The following is a 21417-nucleotide window of genomic DNA, read 5'->3' as shown; positions in this document are numbered from 1 at the left end:
TACATCAATTTCTACAATATATGCTTGTATATTTTCGGTCCACATATTCTGATTTTTGCTTTATTATTTTATTTATTAAAGAATTACTTTATGTTTACCATCACATGCACATATTCGTTAAAATTTGTTCATCTTCTTACAAGTATTAAATTCATGGCTACAATTAAAATTTATATTATAGACTACTATTTATTTTCTTTACCAAAATTATAGCGTTAAATGATATACATATTTATTGGATGTAGTTACAAAGTAATATTAATTTGTCAAATCAAGTTTCTTGCCCAATTTTTCGTTTTCTATTCAAATAATACTATATTACAGTTTTTAGTCTTTGTCACGTGCACACACTTTTGAGACGGACTGTCGTCATCTCGTTGTGAGTTGAATTCCTTGTCGCTGAAGCCTCATCATCGCTACATCATCTGTCTGTAAATTCCCCCACTTTTGGAATGTTCTAATATTGCTTTGAGCAGTGCACTACTCGTTCTTATTATTACACAATGAAATGTAAATATAACAAGGAATACGGAAAAAACGAAAAGAAGCGCATTGTTCACGGTTCCTTGCTTTTGCTTTCCTTGAGCCATTTTTAAAAACATTACAAAATTACAAGCAGCTAAGAAAAAATCAGAGTATAACAAATGCTTATAATTAAGTTAGTCATCTTTCGATGGAAAGTTGTTGTTGATGCTGCTGTGACGACAAAGACTAACTACTACATTTAGTTGGAGCTGCTGCCATTTGGCAGCCAGTACTTGGTCGAGTGTCTTGCCAGCATAGAATAGACTATTCGACCCACCAGCTGGTGTAGATCCATGCCGAAAGAAGATGTCGCTGCGCTCTTTTGCATCGCCGCGGGGTTTTCATCTGCAAAGGGCAGAAAACAAATGACAACTTAGTGAGTCCCAACCGAATGTAAGTAAGTCTTTATACTTAAATTAAGGACAGCAGTGGCCATTTTCTGTGCGACAAATAAGATAACATAATTGTGAGATTATTTCCTTTGTTTTTTCCTGCTCCCCATGAAGATAGCCACGCCCTCAGATTGGGCTAGATAAATAACTCATATGTCTGTATAAAAAAAAAAAAAAAAAAAAAAAGAAAAAACAGTCTATCGCGAATGTTTTGTGCTCTTTGGGTTGTTATTTTTGTCTAACCCACGTTTTTTTTTAAATACCCAGCACATGCATGGAGACAGTTTCAATAAGCATCAGTTTTGGCATTTTTATTTATGTACTAGTTTTTTTTTTTATTTTATCAATTTAATATAACCTGATAAGAGTATAAAGTTGTCGGTTATATCTTCTTCGACTCATCCTATTTAAATTTGTATTGTTTTTGATTTATTATCTGTATTTAGGCAAAGGCATGTGTCAGTGTCGCACTCATTTCCTTATGCCTGTCCCATTCACGTATGTGATTGTGAATGCCACATGTGCCTCGCTGAGGAATACGACTATGATTAACTGTTTTTTGCCAGTTACTTCTGACATATTATCATATATATTATTGCGTGGATAGTAGCACCCATGTTATGGTCCTTGCTCTGAGTCTTTAAAATGTAAATTCCTTAAATTGCTTAGCTTTTACTTCGAGTACAATACAATTTTGGTTCAACTTAACTGCTTAGCTGTCAGGCATTTAATTTAACACTTGATATGCCATCAAATTAACGCACTTCAATTTGCTTCAAGTGCGTGCCATAAAACCAGAAAGGACTTGGAACGCGTCAAGTTTACGATGACCAGTGCCAGTGTTTTGTATATAAGTGTGTAGTTTTCCACAACTTAATCTCACAATTCCCTCAAATTTATGCTTGAAATATGCAAAGTGAAATGCCAAAACGCTGACTTGTTTACAAAACTTAGAAAGAAAGTATGACACACTTGATCTGCTTAAGTTATTCGAGAGCCCATTTTTATGCCTCTACTTTTTATGGGCTCCGACTGGCAGATAAATACAGGCAGAGCATATAATAAGCATATAACTTACTCGTGCTCTTATTAATAAATAGCGCAGTTATTAAAAGCTTACTCCCACTTTCCATAATATATTATCCCAGGGAAGTTCTATTTTGAGTTTGATCAACAATTAAAAACCAGAGCTATAAGAGCATAAGAGTTTCGGGGAAGAAGGCGAATCGTAACAGCAAATATTGCGGAAATAGAAATCGAAATTTACACAAAACTATTCCGTTTCCCTTTTTGGAAACTCACAAATTTGTTAGCGATGTGAACATCAATTCAATGCTCAATCACAACAGCTTTTTCCATTGTTGTGTCAAAAGCGTACATTTGCAAAATGAAAGGTTTTTCCGATTTTGCAAAAGGGAGCTTCCAAAAAACGGCTTTGAAAATTAAATGGGAAAACTTCTCCTCTTTCGCCTGATTATTTCTATTAATATTATTTTTATAATACTTTAAATTTGATTCGTCCTTGCAGCGACAAATCTGAGAAGGGTAAATGGGGATTACTTACCATTTATGACATGGACAACAACGCTGGCGCTGTTCGCAGTCGTTGGCTGACACGTGTAGATGCCGGTGTCCGTAATTTGGGCATTGGAGATGCGCAGCCTTTTGGAAAGACGCTAGTTAAATACTTAAAATCTTGCGACATGTCAATTTTATACATTACCTCGACTTGAGGGTGTCTCCCAACTGGGATTCCATGGCAATACGTGTGACGAACTCCTTTTGCAAGTCTGTGCTCAAGACTTCGTTAAGTGATTGATTCAGTTGACCTGGTTGCAGATCCTTTGGCATCTCGACCTCGTTACCGTCCTCCTCCAAAGGAGTGATTAACTGCTCTCCCCGATACCAATAGATGGGCCCAATCTCCTTAACCGACGGTTGCTTAACCACACAGCTGAGTATAATCGCACTACCTGCCTTGAAATGCAGATCGGGCGGCCCATTGATGACGGCCTTGGCATCAGGTGAGATTTCTACAGACAAAAGGTGAATTCGTTATGAGTATTCACTGTGGCGACTAGAATATTGCAAACATAGTCATTTATGCAAATACTTTCCAGACTATTTGCGTAATTGAAAGCATAAACTTTTAATAACAAAATGACATATGTTTTAAGCTTCCCCAAATGTCACCTGTAAAAGTAAAACGAGCAAAATGAAAACGCAGACGTTCCACATATATATTTGTGGCAGACAGAATATGTGTGGGTATTGGTAAAAGTGGGTTAATAATAATATTTATTGTGCCTTGGCTCGTGCAAATAATAATAATTAAACGACTGGGAACTTCCAGTCTAACCGACTGCACAGTACTCTGTAAAAATAAACGTTGTGAGCAGCTCGAATTTTGACTCTAAGAATAAATCACACACACAATCACACAACTACTATTAATGCTGCTGGTCTACAATAAAGATACAGAACTAAGATATATATTTATGGAATATATAAAAAGCAAACATATTTTTCCTAGAAATTATTTCTAGAAAGAAGAAAAACTAAAGTTCAGAGCGATTCCTTTATCTGAATGTACAGATAAATGGGTATTGTAGAGAGCAAACAAATATACACTCTTTGCTATGGAAGCAGATTATAAAAATAAGCCGGAAAAGTGTAACCTGCACCAACAGATAGGAGATACACGTATTTACGTAGATATACTGGGGCAGCAGCAGAAGGAATAAAATGAAATTTGTAGCTGTCTCAAATGGTGTTATTATAGGACCGAGCTACAACTTTCAGAAGGTTTAAATCAAATAACTATAACTTTATTATTTATTTATAAATTAAAAGGATATATTATGACAACTTTCGCCTATCAGGAGCTACCAATACGGAACGAGCAACATTGAGATTTCAAAGTGCGAATTCTCATAAAATATAAAATATGTCAATATGTTGAAATCTGAACAGAATATTAATTTGTGTAGTTCTTATGATTGTCACTTCGAAATTGTCTCGTTTCGAATTTTAAAAATGTATCCATGTACAGCATTACTTGGAATTTTCCATCAGGCAGATACTTATTGCCAACGTTCAAGCTGAATTAATGTGTAGCATAAATCTCATGGCGAAAAAACCGAGGGTCGGTTGCATAAATTTGCATTATCACATTAATCAAATGCAATGCGAGAAGAGTTAAGCGTCTCGCAGAAGCTACTTTAAAGTCACTCCGATTCGTATGTCGATAATGTCATTAAGAATAAGGCCACAGTGTCCAGCAGGCAACATGCAGCACGCAACTTTCAACTTGCTGCAGCATCCGGCAGTGTGTCGAAGGCACTTTCGCAATTGTTTCATTAACGTAAATTAAAATGCATATGGTGGCAAAGAAAATGTAATCGGAAATTCGTTTGTGAAAAACACCAAAAAGGAAGTTGGCAAAAGAACGATTGCAGTGCAAACCGAACTACGAACACTGTTCGACTGCAAGATACTCTGTTGCCAAATGAGCATTTTTTTATAGAGAATTTAATGACTCATAAAGTGTTAATTTGAAAAGAGTAGGTTAACAACTCGTATCTTAAAGCTTGCGACTATCTTATATACATACATCCCAAGATTCAAGCCATTCAAGTCGAAAGCCAGTATACTCTAATTTTGTCTTTGGTATCTGAGTAGAAAACAGGATTACAAACTGATTTGCATAAGTGGCTGAAAGCAGCGGCTGACACTCGATGGCAACGTCATCGAATATGGAATTCTTTCCGGTAGCTTTATTCTGCATTTAATTAAAACTTGTTCACACTTTTTAGAGCTTTTTAACAGCCATCGATTTAATTGGCTGCTTTGTTTCGAATAATGAGGACTTTAAGAGACATCAAGGTAAAATAAAAATGAGATATAATAATTGAATGTCAATAAATATATTGTTAAGCAGGGGTTTCTTCTTAGCTCTTGCTACTTTTTAACCTGTTCTCATACCATATTTTAATATGTACACCCCATTACTAAGCCAACCTTCATTACAGCTCCAAACCAATCAAGCAGCTTAACTCATTTAAGTCCCCCGGGCTGACTTACTAATTAACTCCCTAGAAAACATGTGAGCTGTCAAGAACTTCTCTCATCCAAAATTCCGATTCGGTAGATACAAATTGAAGGTGCCTGTTTTGAGCGCTGCTCCTTGGCACGTTTTTATTTATTTATGATGAAAAATGAGAAATTAAATATGAATGCCTGCATACATTTGCACCAAAATGTTGCAGCGCGCACAGTTTAAAACCGATGGGAGCACAGACAAATAAAATAATCATCATTGTGAGCAGTTGGGCAGGTAATCTGAATTAAAAACTGTAATCAGCAATTTAACAGCATCAAATGCGTAGTCAGCGGTTGTCAGTCAGACAGACAGACAGACAGTCAACAACAACATCAAGTTAAATTGTGATGTCGGACATAATTGACTTTGCAGTACTCTATTCTGGCTACTGATTACGAGTTGGAGAACCTTAATGAATTTAGCAATTACTTTCAAAGTAAATAGGCTTAGAAACTCTTTTACTCCATTTGTAGCTCAAGTGTCGAGTCTCTATTTTGAATAGCATCGCTCAGACAGCCTGGCACACAGCATACTCTTTTGTGACATGGGGGATCAGTGTAAATGCAAATATTTAATTAGCTACTCACCAATGATATTAAGTTGAAATGCCATGGATATTTTTGGCTCCGTGTTGACCTGGCATTCGTAGATGCCGCTGTCCTTGGGCTTTGGCGATTTCACGTGCAGCGTCCATTCGCGCATATCCTTCGACTCGGTCACCTGCAATACTCGGTGTTAATTGCGCTAAATCATTTAAAATGACACGTTAATTGTACATTATTGCTTATTAATAAGGGCAGTATATCATACAAATGTATACCTGCGTCCGCTCAAGAATTAGTTGAATCAACAAGCTTAAAATTTGCATAATTTAAATAAAAAATAATAGTGCAATAATTGTCCATTGATGTTATGCATATTTTAATCACGCAGCATGGCCAGTCAGTCTGAACACTCTGAACACTCACCAAGATATATGTATATTTTAATAAAAACTAAAGTTTCTTTTTCAAACGTGATATAACATGAAACAAATTAGCATTTAAACATTTTGCGTTTGTTTCTTTGTTTAAACTTTATAGCACTTTAAATTTTTTGCTAGACACTGGTCGAAATAAGCTGGGAGACACTGTATATGTATATATTACTTGCCTGAAATCGCTTATCGGATGTATACGTGGCTGTTCCGACTGTCAGAATGTGTAGATCACGTTTGCGTATCCAGGATACCTATCCAGGATATGGTAAAACAGACTCATGGATTATTAATGCTGCAGCTGTTAACAAAGGGGAACTGAGTAGATTAGCTGAGTAGTTTCAAAATACATTAAAAAAAATCAAATACAAATTTTAGTTTCATTGGCGTTATATTAAATTTAGTCAGCAGCAATTTAAAAGTATTAACATAATTAATTAAATTAATCACTTAGTGAATAATTTGTTTCTAAAATAGTAAATTCATGTTCAATTTATAGCGTACTTTTAAAGTTAAGTATTGATTTCATTAGATTGACTTACAGACTTATCATTCAACATATCCACTCTGCACTTAATTATGGCCTCCGTGTGTCCTGTTCGTCCTGTGATGTTGCGCGGCATGCCAAAGTCAAATATTGGCAAGGAATGTGCCAGCTCCGTTTCCGCAAAACCGTCCGGTTTCTGGGAATAGGCAAAAGAATTATCTTCGCTGGCTAGGAATGGTAAGCTCTTGAAAGTGTTATTCGTGGCTTCCGCTTGTGGCAGCATTGCGGCCACAGAGGACGAGAACGATGCCAGGACATTGCCACTGAATCCGTTCAACTCAACATTGTTATAACTGTTGCTGCTGTTCTTGCTATTGTCATTGTTGTGGTTGCTGTTATGGTTATTGTTGTTGCTGTTGTATGTGTTCGCCTCTGCAAAAGGACCTGCAAATACGAAATAGGAGGAGTGAAGGCGCTTCTTTATCCATCTCATTTTTCATCATTTCAACGGCATCTCGCACTTTTTTCTGTTCGCGTACCAGGCATTTTTCAAATAAATTTATTACGCTGTCCTTTTCGGTTGCTTTGTGAGCCAGGCATTCATTTTGTTTGCCGTTTGATTTGTTCTGCTGGCCAACTGCACACAAGTTGGCCCGCTGACAGATAGTTGGTAAATGTTACAAATTAACATTCTAATAAATACAAGCGTCTAAAATCGCATAAACCTCAAAGTATTAAATGATGATAGCATTAAATATTAAATCACCTAATCCCTTCCCAAGCGTACGTCCTTGACCACATATATACGGGTATACGAAAACTCCTTCAATATTGGACACAGGCTAATTAAAAGAAAAACAATGTGTTGTTTTAATAACAAACACCATTTGGGGCTGGTATGATGAAGATGACGTCAGTCATATATCGAACAAACCCAAAAAGGCGAGTTGCAAAAATTGGTAAACAAGAGCCGCCACAAACCAGCTTAGATCATATGGTCAGTGGTCAAGGGTCAAGGGTCAACAGTCGATTGTCCAACAAGCAGAAAGGTCACACAACAGTAAAAGCGAAGCCCAATACTCTAATCAGCAACAATAACAGGAACAGGAATTGTACAACTACAATATGTACATATATAAATTATACATTGGCTTATGTTTTTGTTCGATGAAACAAAAAATAAAACGACGTAAATTGCACAGTACTTTAGTAGTAATCCAACCCGAGTTGGTCAATAATTTTGTAAAGCGTTTTGCGTTTCATTAGCATCCTTATGACACTTTGCTTGGTGAGCAAGCTTGGAAACGGAAACGGCTGTAATGCTAATCCTAGCTGGTGAAATGAAGTCACATAAATTTTAATTATGAAAGGTGTTTCCCATCTCTCTGACCTACCAGTTCTTTACTGGCCTTTTTGTCATCAGCATCCCAATTTATTTGGGTGAGCACTTTCCCTTTGCACTGGCTGTCTGCATTGAGCTGGTGAGCCACCTCATTGTGATTGTGGCATTCTCAATGGAAAAGGTCTACGTTTATCAATGCTGTCTGGGAGTTGGCATTATCCTTGCCATCATTTCTGCACTTATGCCGGAAACACAAGGATTATCGCTCCGACAAGCAGTCTATAATTTTTGTCGAATTCCTGATGGCTTAATAGGGTGGAGATTACTCAAAAACATACCATTTGTAACCAACATCAAAGCACATCTAGAACCAAATAGGAACTGTATTTAAAAAAAAAAACACCTAAACGTGTAATTTTTAATTTAGCTGTAATCTTTTGGCAGCTGGCTTAAGTATAATAATAATATAATTATAAAATAATAAATGAATACATACATTAAAATGAACTAATTAAAAGTTTGCAAATGTTTAAGAGAAACTCATGTGAAGTTAAGTCTTTGTTTCAAATGACTAAGCACACATAAAACATATTTTGCAACTTATACACACATTTATTTAAATATACTCTAAAAATCTGCTGTTGCTTGTAATTAATTTGGATAACGTCTATTGTCGCTGTCTAATTTACATAATACTATTTAAAGTCAAGGACTATTTTTGCATCTCTTTAATTTGATGAGGTCGCCGAGAAGTGGGTACTGTTCAACAAGCATAGTACCAACTTTTCTTTGTTGAGAGAGTTGTGGGGAAATTTCAGTTTGTGAATGAGTTTTTGTGTAACCTTTTCAATTCAGGTGGATTTGTTATGCTTGTTTCTGGCATTTCAAGGATGTTATTGTGTGTGAAGTCGAGCGGAAATCATCGCCAAGCAGTTTGACGTAAATTCAATTCAATTTGACATTTCTTTAAGCCCAATTTATGTGTCAAGCGAGAGTGGATTTGACCATCTAACAGCCAGTGCTGTTTGCGTCAACATCATTAATGTATTTATGGCGTAGTTTTCTACTGCATTTAGACATACGCATTTTATTATTGCTTTTAAGTGTGCATGTACATTTTGAAATGTGCATGTGTCACTATAAATTAATGTCTTGGATCCTACTACAAACAGAATTATTTTATTGCATAAATAAGACACAATTATTATATTTATTATTTTGCTTGTGTGTTCAATAGTAAACTGGTTAAATATATGAGATCGAATTAAGAAATTTAGTATATTAGTGGTACGTTTAAGTTTTGGCTTTCTAAAAATTAAAAGATCGACATTATTCCATTTTTAAAATAACGTTTACATTTCAGGATCATTGCTGCTAATCGACACAACATCAATTGCGATTTTTGTGCTTATTTTATTATTTATTTTAATTGCTTATATTTTATATGTATTTATACCTGAAATATTTTTCAAGTTAGACTTTTTTATTAGTAATGTAAAATATAATACGACTTCAAATACTATTTAAGAGACCCAACATAAGAAAGGGTAAACTAATAACAGATTTCGCTTAAAATATATTATTTTTCCTGAGCAATCTCAAAACCTTCTTATGTCCTTTATCGAAAGCCCTTTAATTGCGCAAAAATATGGCAACTAAAAATACAATGAAGCAGTTAGCTAGAAAATGAGTTAATTGAAATGCACACAGTCAAAATAATTAATGCCAGCCAGAATATGAAACATTTTCTAAATCCGAGCTTAAAATAATGCGATGAACCAGAAAATTAAATGATCAAAAAGACAATTGTGGTTGAAGACAAGGGAATAGCGCCAGTTGCAGATAATCAATATTGTGCCTATGAACCCATTGTCAAATTTGCAGCAAGGAGGCTAAGCGTCAGTCTCGGTTGTTTGTAAGAACTGATGATAGATGTCCCTGGGGCAGCAAATCAAACGAAATTAACAGTTTCTGTCAAAGCAAAAATTCGTTTTTCGTGTGCCGTACCACAAACAAGATTGAAGATTGACTAGCTGACAGATAGACAGACACTCGGAGGTGCGTTGAGCAGTCAGGTTGCATGGCAGGTTATCTCAACAGGGACCCAGATGGCTCTCTTGTTGACGGGTGGGTTGTGGCTGGTGGCTGGTGGGTGGGTTGGGTGATTGTTGGTGGTGTGTGCACAGTAGCCCCCAGGCTTTAAATGCGTTTGATGTGCAAAGTGCGTCGAATGTTTGAAACATTTCCATAAAACATGCAATAAAAGCCTAAGAACGATGGCATTTAACCAAAAATGGGGTGGCTGTCAGCAGTTAAGACACAAGCCCTCGACACATTGTGGATCGAGAAAACTGGCTCGGGTCGAGAGTGTGGGACTTGGCAATACTCTGTATATAGCCATATTTTAAATAAGATGGCATATAGATCTTTACTCACACTAAATTTTAGCCAATACCTCTAAAAATACGTTTTTCACATTTTCTGAAAGTATTTCAATCAACTCTGTATGCTGAAGAGAAATCTACATACCAAATTCAGCATCTCCTCATCTCATATAATTATTATATAATTATCGATTATTTCAACGGAACAACACTAAAAACTTATTGCATTAATCGATATTCTGCATACGGATATTTATTCCTTTGCCTGTTGTTATCGCTATTCTCGCCAAAAATATATTTAAAACAAGGTTTTCAAATGATCGCTGCATTCAGCAATATTTTTGTAATTTACATTTTAAATTCAATTTTATACATAAATAATGTATATACATAAATAATGTAGCCAATGCATACTTGCAATAAAATGTAGAAAGTTCGGATAAAAGCACAACAAATGAATATGTTGCGGTGCAAAAAGGCGAAACTGCAAATGAGGCCAGCTCCAGAGCCAAGTCGAAGAGCAACAATGCAGTTCTAAGTGAAAAATGTGCGACACTCGACAATGCAATGCTTAAGTTTCGTACATACTCGTATGCCGACATGAGGGGAAACCGCAAGCATGAACACAAACAGCAAATGCAGATCCCAGTTTTAAATCGTTGGCAAAATTAAACTTGCCTGCGAGCAACATAACAAAAGACTCTGATTTCAGAGAAGAGCACATATGTTTCTAATTTAGGATACATCGATTATTTCTTGCAATCTCATATTAAGTAAAAGAGAGAAAAACTGTTGAAAAAACTAGAAAGATTATGGAAACTCTAAAAAAGACAAAATTATTCAAGAAACTCAAGTGTCCTTTTGAGGGGCATGAGCACTAATTAGATATGATGAGTAGTTATATATGAAATTGGAAAGACCGGCACTCAACTACAGCATCTCCAAAATGAAGTAAATTTCTCTAAGTGGTCATAATGACTCAGTTAGAACTGAAGAAATCGTTGGACGAACCAACCGTATGTGCAGGCGTTAGCATTAGGAAACTGTTCACGTTAGTCAGGCACATCATAATTACGGTACGTGTGACATTTCCACAACATACCCACTATTTTTGGGTGTCAGATAGAGGGAGACGAAGTGTGGAGTGGGATATGTGGCATCTATGGAATGCTAGACGGAGATGAATGGCAACCAGTTTCGGGTGGCTACCAGGACATAATTGTATCTGCACACGGACGGGACATGCCTATGGCCAGACAATTAGGCGCCACCTTCCCGGGTGGCATAAATCATAATTATTCGGCTGACTCTGCCACACTCTGTGGCGTCTCCCTCGCCGTCCCGCACTCGTTGCCGGTCAGCTCATCAGTTCTCACTCTAGCTAAGACGTTTATTGGGTGCCATTAACTCGGCATATAGAGTGCTATTCGTGGACAGTGGGAGGCAGTCGCTGTTGTCCTGCACCACTACAATTGATTACTCTATTGTTAAAGGTCGCACAATTAGCTGTTACTTTTACTTACGACTTTTGCTCAACTGTTGCAGAAATCATAAGTCATGAACACAATTACAGCAATACTTGTTAAGCAACTCATTTACAATAGCTCTGCAAATAGTGTTGGTTCTTAAATTGTGGTTCTTTTCAATGGGTTGTCAAAGTTCGCTTTTGACAACACTAAAATCAAGGACCAACAAAAATGAAGACTAATTTATGCAAACATTGTTTTTTTCTTGGTAAATTGATTGATTTACTGCGAACAAAAACCCTGAAGCTACAAAGTTGTAAAGTTGGCAACTTTAAGGATGTGGATCGGAGGATAACATCAGCAGTTGTGTGAATAGACAATTAGATTCTGATTTTCCCTGTATTCAGCAGTTAATAGTTGATAATTGTTGGATTTTACAGCACTTGATAAAATGAGGTACACATCACTAAATCAGCCTGATTTAATTATTGGGAAGATGTCAACAAATGAAATGAATGGAGAATCGCTTAAGGAATATGACAAAGTGCGAGCAATTTTGCATCAGCTAATAGTCGAAGGAACCAACCATCTTATCAAATTGCCATCGATTTTTATTCTTTAGCATGCCGCTTTAAGGCCCCCTTCCGATGCAGCCAGAGCTACAGCTGGAACCGCAACAGAAACTGATTGTGGATCAACAAATTGTGGGCATTGACAAGCCACTGGAAAGTCAATCGGACACCGCCGCTTATGTATATCCTTATCTAAACCTAGATGAGATGGTGCAGTTGCACTTTGGTACTTTGCTCGTGCCACATGGCGGCGACAGCTTCATTTTATCCAAGGACTCTGGCAAGCATTTGGTCAAGGTGAAGCTCGAATTTGGCACACAAGGAGCTTTTTCTATGCAGGAGGTCATCTCAGTTCTGCTGAATGTATTCAATTGATTGCAGACTGTTACCAGTTCTATTATATTATTGTAAGTTGCCTTGCGGTTTTTAAAAAGCACAAAATATAAATATTTAGCTTAATCTAAATAAATATATGATCTTAAATACATTAAACGATGACATTTCTGGTATTAACAACAAATAAGAGAAAGTGACACCATCTGTATTGTAGCCATTCTGTGTTGTTTATTTTGTATTAATTATTCGATGTATTATTGTTTTATTCTATATTGTTTATTTTGTATTAAACACAAATTAAATGAAGTCAAACAAGTAGTGATTGTCTGCCAATTGGCAAGTGGAAAACAAGTCCAAATTGAAGATGTCCGTTGGCCGAGTACAACAATAGAAACAGATTTCTGTTTTCACAGCACTTTGTACTCGATACCTTTTATTGCCGTCACTTACAACACTTGATCAAAATGTGATACACATCACTGGTCTAGTTGCTCAGCAAGCACCTGTCACCTGCCAAACAACGTGAGAAAGCATTTAGTCTGATTCAGCTTAATTATTGGCAAGATGGCTGCAAGTAAAGCTAATGGAGAATCGAATAAATTGGATGCAAAACTGTAAGCAGATATGATAAATATTATTTTTGAAAAACACATCCTTAGCCATACTATCAACTATCCACAATTTTTCTATTATTTAGCACCCCGCTTATCTGCCCCATTACGTACAGTGCTCAGCTACCCGTTCCTGAAATTGGCTGCAAGTTTTTGCCTTGTGCCAAAACTCTGTTGGACTATACGGAAAAGCCCATTTCTTTTCCTGAGCTGGAGTCGCAATATAGTCAACAGTTTAAGGGTCTTCACATGCTTCTTGATATCGATTTGCTCAACCTGAATGCCTACGAACAGAGTGCTGGGGGGCCAACCGAAATGGATCCCAGGGATGCAGCCCTCCTGGCTGACATTGAGCCACTGACTGTGACAAACAAAATGCCAAAGGCTTTCAATAGCATTCCCAAAGGCGCTCGGGAGTGTCCCGCCCCAGGCTCACAGCGAATGCAGCCAGATTCACTGCCTCCAGATCTGGGCTTGCTCATGCACAAGCTAAAAGCAGCCTCGGACAGCCACGCCCTACCCGTTCTCGTGTCGCCCATTGCTCCCTCAAATGGGACGCTGCAGATGAAATTTGGTGTTGCGCCAAGCAACAAGCGACTGATGAAGGCCAACGCCAACGAGGATTTTGAATCCCTGCCTCAGCATTTTAAGGAAAAGGTTAAACAAGGCCTGCCACCATCTTTAATGCCCGAGGAACATAACGCTGAACGAGAAGACCAAAAATCCAAAAAGCATATCAAGGAAAGTGGTTCAAATTTATTAAGCTAATTGACTTTGATCAGTAATTATTTCTATCTTCCAAGCAGGTCAAACGTGCCAAGGATAAGAAATAAACCAAGAAATTGGAGTAACAATTCATATTGTGGCATTAAACGCGAATATGTAAAATAATGCAATATTCAATTGTACCTATTTATCGGATTTGCTGTGCATCATTTCTATTAAAAACCAATGTGCCTATATAATTTATATTGTTTTATTGCAAATTCCATATTTGCCGAGATGCTTTGCATTGCAGAAGTTCGTTGAATAATTTATCATGTAACATTAACAATATCAACTATTGGAAACTTTTCCTTGGTTGGCATTGTTAAATTGCTCGTTTGACTGGTTCAACTGTCAACAGCTCTGAAATACATATGATTGTATCTATGTATCTTACAATATGCTTCTGATAACTTATAGCAATATTTCGCAGTCGAAAAGTTATTTCTCCAACTTTAATCTTTAAAATATATTTTAGAGATTGCTAATTTTGCTTTGAGCCATTTGTCTGAACTGTCATAGTTTTACTTACATACATACATGATTGCACATATATATTTGCTTAAAGCTGTCCTTATCGCGCCAACTTGTAGTTCCTGGGTCAAGTATAAAGTTAAACAAACATGCTTTGCTCACCAGCAGACAGGCATGGTAATCAGCCAGAATTTATGTGCTACTCAAAACAAGTTTGCTTTTGTTGATGTTGGCTGCATAACTGCGCTTAGATCGCCTTTGCCTTTGCCTTTGCCCTTGCCTTTGGCTTAGCCTCCGCCTTGGCCCCGTCTTGGAATATGCCGATGCCCTTGGCTGGCAGTTAGTACATAAGAAACAAGAAAGAATATCTATCTTATGCACACCGAAGATTACATATCCTCGCAGGCCGAGATTAATCTGCTGTCATTTAAATTTCTATACGAAGTTGGCTATATTTTTATGGCATATAAAAATTATAAAATAATAATACTCTCAACAAGCGCATAAGAACCAAATTGCTCTAGTTGAGAGTCAACAAGAAGACTTGGATATACTCTAATAGAGAAAATTTACCATAAAAGGAATCCAAGGCAAGGCACCTTTTTATATTTCAGCTCGATAACAGAATTTGTAATTATCTATATAGATATTTTCTTGCATGTTCCGTACTTTGGCAAATCTCCATCATACTCTATTCAGTAATTTTCAATGGGTTCAGGGCATCAGAGTAAGAGAGCAGTAGGGATGGAGAGAGACAGCCAGCAGGGTTGGGATGGAATGGAATACTTCTCGAGTGCCATCAGCGTTCTCCGTTCGAAAGGAAGTAAATTTTCACAAGATGGTGTCAACTGCAGCAGCACTTGGCTACTGGCAAATCGGCCGTTTTGATAATCTTGAAACTATTGAACGCTAAAATAGCTAAAAGTTGACATAACAGCATTTGTGGATTATAATCGTTTGTTAACATGAGTATCTAATTACATTTAATATTCAATATTTCGCATATAATTTAATTAAAAATGTATTGAAAAGTAGTAACAAATTAGATTTTATATTCATTATTTAGTGAAAAGTACAAATTCCTAGGGCTTACAATAAAATAACAATAATAATTTATTTTATTCGGCATCTGTCGCTCTCTATCCAAATCGCTAGGCATATAAATAATTCAACAGTTATGTCACACAACAACCTAATCTAAAAAAAAAGATAAGCTGAATATATCCGCAAGTTAAAGTTGTGCTGAATACTGATCGATTGTGAATAAAAAAAAGTATGCTAATATGTGACTAAGACTTAAAGATTTATCAACAAATTAAAAAAGGTCACCGTTGAACCAACAAACTTTTTCGAATTGAAATAAATTGTGATTGGGTGTGTGCGATTGTAATTTACATATTATATGGCAAGTTTAGCATTTGAACCCCTTAAACTGAGCAGAGAAGCTGCGACGGGAGAGATTATTGTATGTTGAGTTATATTTGGTTTTCCCTTTTTCGATAATATTGTCCAATTTTTTGCCGTTGTCTCTCGCAACGAATATAATCCCCACCCAACACAACTGCCTCAGACTCTCAATGACCTTGCCCCAAAAGAATAATGCCCTCAAAAGTATCAGGTATAAGTCTGCCAGAAGCTCACATTTATACATATATATATATACAAATAATAATAAAATAGAAATGGAGAGAAACGGAAAAGCGGGTATGAGGATTCTCGTATAGATTTTCCTTCATCTCATTCAAAATGCTCATTAAGTCACTTTTAATGGATTTAGAGAATTAAAAGGATATTTTTCAACTTTTTGCATTTATTGCGCATTTGGGAGATTTAAACTCATTAAATTATTTTAAATTGATATTCTATTATGTCAATACAAAACTTATTAAATGACACTGAAATGCATTCAAGATAATACACAGAAAAAAACAGCACATGAAAGAATAAAATGATAAAAAAAGGACTGTTGATATAAGCTGACGGCATTGGCGAAAAAATATCCAGATAAAGTATAAAATTAACATGGCAATGATGGAAAGCCGCGAGGCAAAAGAAAATAAAAATAAAAAATGAAAGAGTTGAAAATGCAACTAAAATTACAATTTAATTAATTCAATGCGTCGGCGTTGCGGGCTGCAAAAATGTGCAAAGGGGCAATTACAAAAATGGAGTAATAAGAAAGAAAGGGTTAAAAAAAAGTTTGGCCCAAACGCGACAGATGGTGGTGCTAAAAGCAAAAACAAAAAAAAAAACACAGTCGGAACAAAGTGAAAATTGCTATAAACCAAATTATCAAAATTAATTTGCTGTAAAATGTGCAGTTCTCGACTGCAAATTAATAAAGTTTCACGTAATAAGTGCAAATTTTTATTTCAATTGTCCAGGCACCAAAAATGAAATTGTAGTTGTTGTTATTGTTGTTGTTGCAGAGCGTTTGCTTGTTCTAGTCTTAGGCCGTCTCAGCTGAAACTTTTGGGCCAAGTAAACCCATTGCCGCTGGTCGGTTGGCTTTCGCATTGTGCGTTTGTAAATAATATGCGAAACTTTGGAGCTGGCAAACTTTAGTCGACAGTTGGGATTCTTGCGCCTGAAAGTAACTTTAATTTATCGCACCGGCTGTTTTATAGTTTTATTTTATTCATGCATATAAACATATGTATATATATTGTGCTTAACGCTGACATGGGGCGTGTGAGTCCAGCGAATGTGGAAAGACAACAACATGGTAATATCCTATCACAAAGGATGCAGAGACTCGCAACGTGTCCGATGACCGATTGACCTAATTTTGTGAATAATATGTGAAAGTACGTGTGTACCTCTATGTTTGTGTTTGTGTGTGTGTGTGGAGATTACTCAAAGTACGTCACCGTTTAGCTACAGTTCAGCACCAGACTGTAGCAGGATACGTCACAGGATGAGTAAACTTTGCTTGACAACATCACAAATTCCATAACACCACTCCTATTTCCCAGACTTGTGTCTCATTTAACAGCGTGTGTTGCTCTTGTAAGTAGCTTAAGCAATTTAAATTGATAAGCCTACTATATATTTGTATGCTTCCCAAATTTGATGAGGCACAATCGAATACATTTCCTATACGTCATAAAAACCCGCACATTTTGCGACCTTAAGCAGCAAGCAAAACTCAAAAGTGCAAGCTAAAAATTGAATTTCTCAAGTCCCGCTGCTTTTTGGTATATATAATTAGAAAATCTGGGATGTTAGTTGTTTTTTTTCCTTTGGTTTGCCTTATTTCCTTCTGAATTTCGTCTTAGTATTTTGTCGACCGGACTAAAGTTGACCGACATAAATTTCATTAATTAGTAAACATTTTTTTGTGCACAAACATTTTGAAGATTTATTAATGCTGGTTTGGTAATTAGCAAAGTATTTTTTATGATGGCTTCAAGATTAAATTTCATTAGACCCACCAAAAGTTCGCCACTCAACTATTTATTAGCTATGAATTATGCATTAACTTGTGTGTGATTTTATATACTCGGCAATATTGAATTTTATTTGACTTTTAAGATGGGTTTCCATATTGTTGAATATTCGACATTCGTTTTGCCAGACACGTGTAAACAACTGTCAACGGAAAAAACAGCGTTAGTAAATTTACAGCTATACGCACCTAATATTATGTGACTTATTATGACAGCAGCTAAAAGTATGCAATACGAATTTTTATCACCGCACAACCAACGCATGTTAACCACTGGGCGAAAGTCAAAGAGGCGAGGAAGAGAAAGGGACAAAGGAAAAGTGGTGGACAAAAAAGCACTTACCGTTACAAAATGGCCAGTGCAAAATTTGTTGTGGATGCATTATGTTAAATAATAACGCCATTATTATTGCAATTCCTCGCGCCCCTTTGCCGCTGCGCTGTTCGCCTTGCCTCCTTTTAGGTGCAAATGCTGCGACGCCAACGTCGGCCGCATTGCTTGTGGTCGATTTAGCGGCTACGTCGGCGACGACGCCGCTGCGACGCATCCGCGCGCATTTATTGAAAACACGCTTTGTCGTCTGCTGTTGTTTTTGCTGTTGTTGCTGTTGTTTTTGTTGTTGATGTTTAACAATCACTTTTGCTGCCGGCATTCAGCGGTTGTATGTAAATTGTTTCAGCTTATTATTTGGCTCTATGCAATTGTTGTCAGTGTTTCAGGTGATTCAATTAACATTACTCATTTAGCTATGTTGCTGCCGCTATTGACAAACGGCAGCATGTGACGCCATTATTGCTATTGTTTTGTGCATTTATCTCGTTTCAATAGTCTACTTTGTTTAATCATTATGTCGCTTAACTGCCTAAAAGTCACAAGAAAAAGATAATTCAATGTTCAACATTTAATTTCGGCTTTGTCGTGTGATACTCATATTAATATTAATATTCATGTTCATTTTCATGTTCATATTCATATTCATATTCATATTCAGATTCATATTCATATTCATATTCATATTCATATTCATATTCATATTCATATTCATATTCATATTCATATTCATATTCATATTCATATTCATATTCATATTCATACTCATATTCATACTCATACTCATACTCATACTCATATTCATATTCATATTCATATTCATATTCATATTCAAACTCATACACATTTCAGCACTTATTCTCATGATCATACTCATATTCACACTCACACTAATGCTCACACTCATCCTCATATTCACTCACACAGTTAAACTTTCCGCACTTTTGATGTTCTTTTTTATTTTTTTTGGTTTGACATCGGCTAAAACGACTTATTTTCTTACACAACTTAATTGTATTTGTTGTCTACTCTTCGCTTTCTTCTTCCTATTTTTTTCTTATACGCAACTTTATCCACATCTACATCTTCTAAATGGATTTATTTCCTTCTTTAACCAATCCCCATTCGACTCTTTACCTTACTGCGCAGCTTTCGTTTTTTTTCTTTTGAGCCTTTTGTTTGTGTTTGCGAAGTTGATTTTATTGTTTTTCACTGTACTGTTGTCCCTTAATTCTTATCAGTTGGCACTGGTTAGCAATTGAAATATTTTGCATTATTTTATATTTTCCACTCAATATAAAATATGTATAATAATAATATTTAAAGCATTTGCCATAAGCGACACTCAAGCACCAACAACTCTTTAAAAAACTGAAGCTGCATCTGCGGCCACTGTTAAGAGTGAATTATAAAATAATATAGGATTATTCTTATACACGTCTATGCTACTGAATAACTACACTAGTATGTGTGTGTGTGTGCATGGGCATGGGCATTATAAGCACAACGACATTCTGCTGGCAGAAATCTAGCCAGCAAGCAATGGGGATCTCTCATATGCTAAGCAGCATATATGTGTATGCATGTTAAGATGTATGCTCAGCCTGTCAAACATGTATGTGGGCAAGTGTCTGTATGTGTGTGTGTGTTTACATTGGTGTTTACATTGCGAGGCGCGCGTGTTTATGAATTATTAGCAGTCGAAAATCGGGCGCACGTTGAAGATTATTAATTCGATGGCGCATTAAATGCTGAACTAACTTTGCCAACGATTAGGCATATGATTAGTCAAAGTAGATTAAAGTCGTGTGAATGCAATTTAATTATTAATTTTTGACTGTGGAAATCCATTGGTCGAAAAGTTGCCTGTAAATGGATTATAGCTGTCCAAGATGTGTATGTGTGTGTGTGTCTGTTATATATTTATTTATATCTGTAAAGCTTCTGTCCACTAAAGCTAATAAACAACAATTTTAAAGTTCAACAATTCAATTCAAATCAAATTTTCGTTTTATTTCTTCTCCTTTATTCAAATTAAACAAAACACACAAAATTTCAAACTATATTGCAAATCAAATGTATTTAAACTTTCATTTTAAGTTCTTTTCATTTCTATGAATTAAATAAAACATATCAAATTTCAAATTAAACATGTATCGCTTAATTATATCTATAGTATTTTATGTAATCGCTTGTAAAGCACTTTAAACAATAACATGCTAACAGTTATCTGAGCTTATCGAAAAGAACAAAGTATCTCAAACTTTCTGAAGGTATCCTCACATGCAACGCAACCGAGCTGAGACACAATTCGGTGGGCCAATTGGGAAGTTTTTTCTAAACCCAAAAAACAACCAAATTACTTGGCACACACTCAAAGGAATACATATATATATATATATATATATATATATATGTATGTGTTTGTATATATTCCATAGCAGAAAAGAAGCAAAGGTGAATTTCTCGTAACTTTCACTTTCAGTTCTCGCACATAATTCACATAATGACAGTTGAAGTTGTCGTCACTCACTCCTGGTAGCTTATCTCTTATCCGGCTACAAATGTCAGCTGTCAATTTTTGTTGTGTTTGGCTCAAGTCCCCTGAGCACTAAATTTGTATTGCTAATTGCAGTTGCTGGTTCGCGTTTTAAGTGATTCTTGGCTGAGTTGACAAGTGCAGTGGCGATGCCAGTGTTGCTTGTCGTTTTTGCTTGACACAAGTTTCTTGTTCTGCTGTTGACAGTTTGAGGCATGTTCATGCATTTTTGAACTGTCTATTTTGGGTTAATGCGTATCAGTCTGTTATTACACACGGCCGCATGGCAATCGGGCCTGCCTCAATTTCATTTTTATCATCACGCGTTTTCGGACACTGGCGAGACATATACATATATGGAACCGTTGAACACGTGTCGCGCTTCCGAAGCGTCGGGCTTTGAATGAGAAAACACTTTGCTGCGGTAGCACCCACTGCCAATTGACGACAACCGACAACTGGACGTTGAACAAACGTCTGCCGAACAACGCCAGCAGCAACAAGCTAAGCAAAAGCTTTGCAGCACCGTTGTCAATTCGCCGCAACTCCGAAAAATTACTCCATTTGACGCTCTGCTACTGCGAAGGGGCGGCTGCTGCTGTTACTGTTAACTCACAAATTACCCAGGACTTTGCAAGTCTTCTTAAAATATCCTTCATTCTGTTTA

At 36.4% G+C, this 21417-nt stretch overlaps 2 protein-coding genes across 2 annotated transcripts; one reads left to right on the top strand and one right to left on the bottom strand.

The window, feature by feature from the left end:
* Nucleotides 1-250: 250 nt before the first annotated feature.
* Nucleotides 251-21159, bottom strand: LOC6561828. Its single transcript, XM_032736394.2, has 8 exons — nt 20745-21159; nt 18224-18743; nt 6538-6926; nt 6172-6249; nt 5607-5739; nt 2641-2950; nt 2482-2579; nt 251-870 (listed from the first exon to the last, which is right to left on the bottom strand). The coding sequence occupies exons 2-8, from the start codon at nt 18531-18533 to the stop codon at nt 725-727; spliced, it is 1464 nt and encodes a 487-aa protein (XP_032592285.1). The 5' UTR covers nt 18534-18743; nt 20745-21159; the 3' UTR covers nt 251-724.
* Nucleotides 13060-14141, top strand: LOC6562883. Its single transcript, XM_032736393.2, has 3 exons — nt 13060-13196; nt 13280-13934; nt 14000-14141. Exons 1-3 carry the CDS (start codon nt 13147-13149, stop codon nt 14024-14026), a joined length of 732 nt encoding a protein of 243 aa, XP_032592284.1. The 5' UTR covers nt 13060-13146; the 3' UTR covers nt 14027-14141.
* Nucleotides 21160-21417: the final 258 nt, after the last annotated feature.

The sequence above is a fragment of the Drosophila grimshawi genome, unplaced genomic scaffold (genome assembly GCF_018153295.1).
Source record: "Drosophila grimshawi isolate 15287-2541.00 unplaced genomic scaffold, ASM1815329v1 contig_1377, whole genome shotgun sequence".
Classification (NCBI taxonomy): Eukaryota; Metazoa; Arthropoda; class Insecta; order Diptera; family Drosophilidae; genus Drosophila; species Drosophila grimshawi.
Note: the sequence above shows the minus strand (reverse complement) of the source record. Positions and strands in the feature narration are given on the sequence as shown.

Bases quoted from the DNA above. Each gene is read 5' to 3' on its own strand.
- LOC6562883 (XM_032736393.2), top strand. From the start codon at position 13,147: ATGGCTGCAAGTAAAGCTAATGGAGAATCGAATAAATTGGATGCAAAA. The intron at 13,197-13,279 runs GTAAGCAGATAT...TCTATTATTTAG, and splicing joins AATAAATTGGATGCAAAACT to CACCCCGCTTATCTGCCCCA. The intron at 13,935-13,999 runs GAAAGTGGTTCA...TCTTCCAAGCAG, and splicing joins AATCCAAAAAGCATATCAAG to GTCAAACGTGCCAAGGATAA.
- LOC6561828 (XM_032736394.2), bottom strand. From the start codon at position 18,533: ATGCCGGCAGCAAAAGTGATTGTTAAACATCAACAACAAAAACAACAG. The intron at 5,740-6,171 runs GCAAGTAATATA...CGAGTATTGCAG, and splicing joins CATCCGATAAGCGATTTCAG to GTGACCGAGTCGAAGGATAT. The intron at 871-2,481 runs GTAAGTAATCCC...TGCCCTTTGCAG, and splicing joins TGTTGTCCATGTCATAAATG to ATGAAAACCCCGCGGCGATG.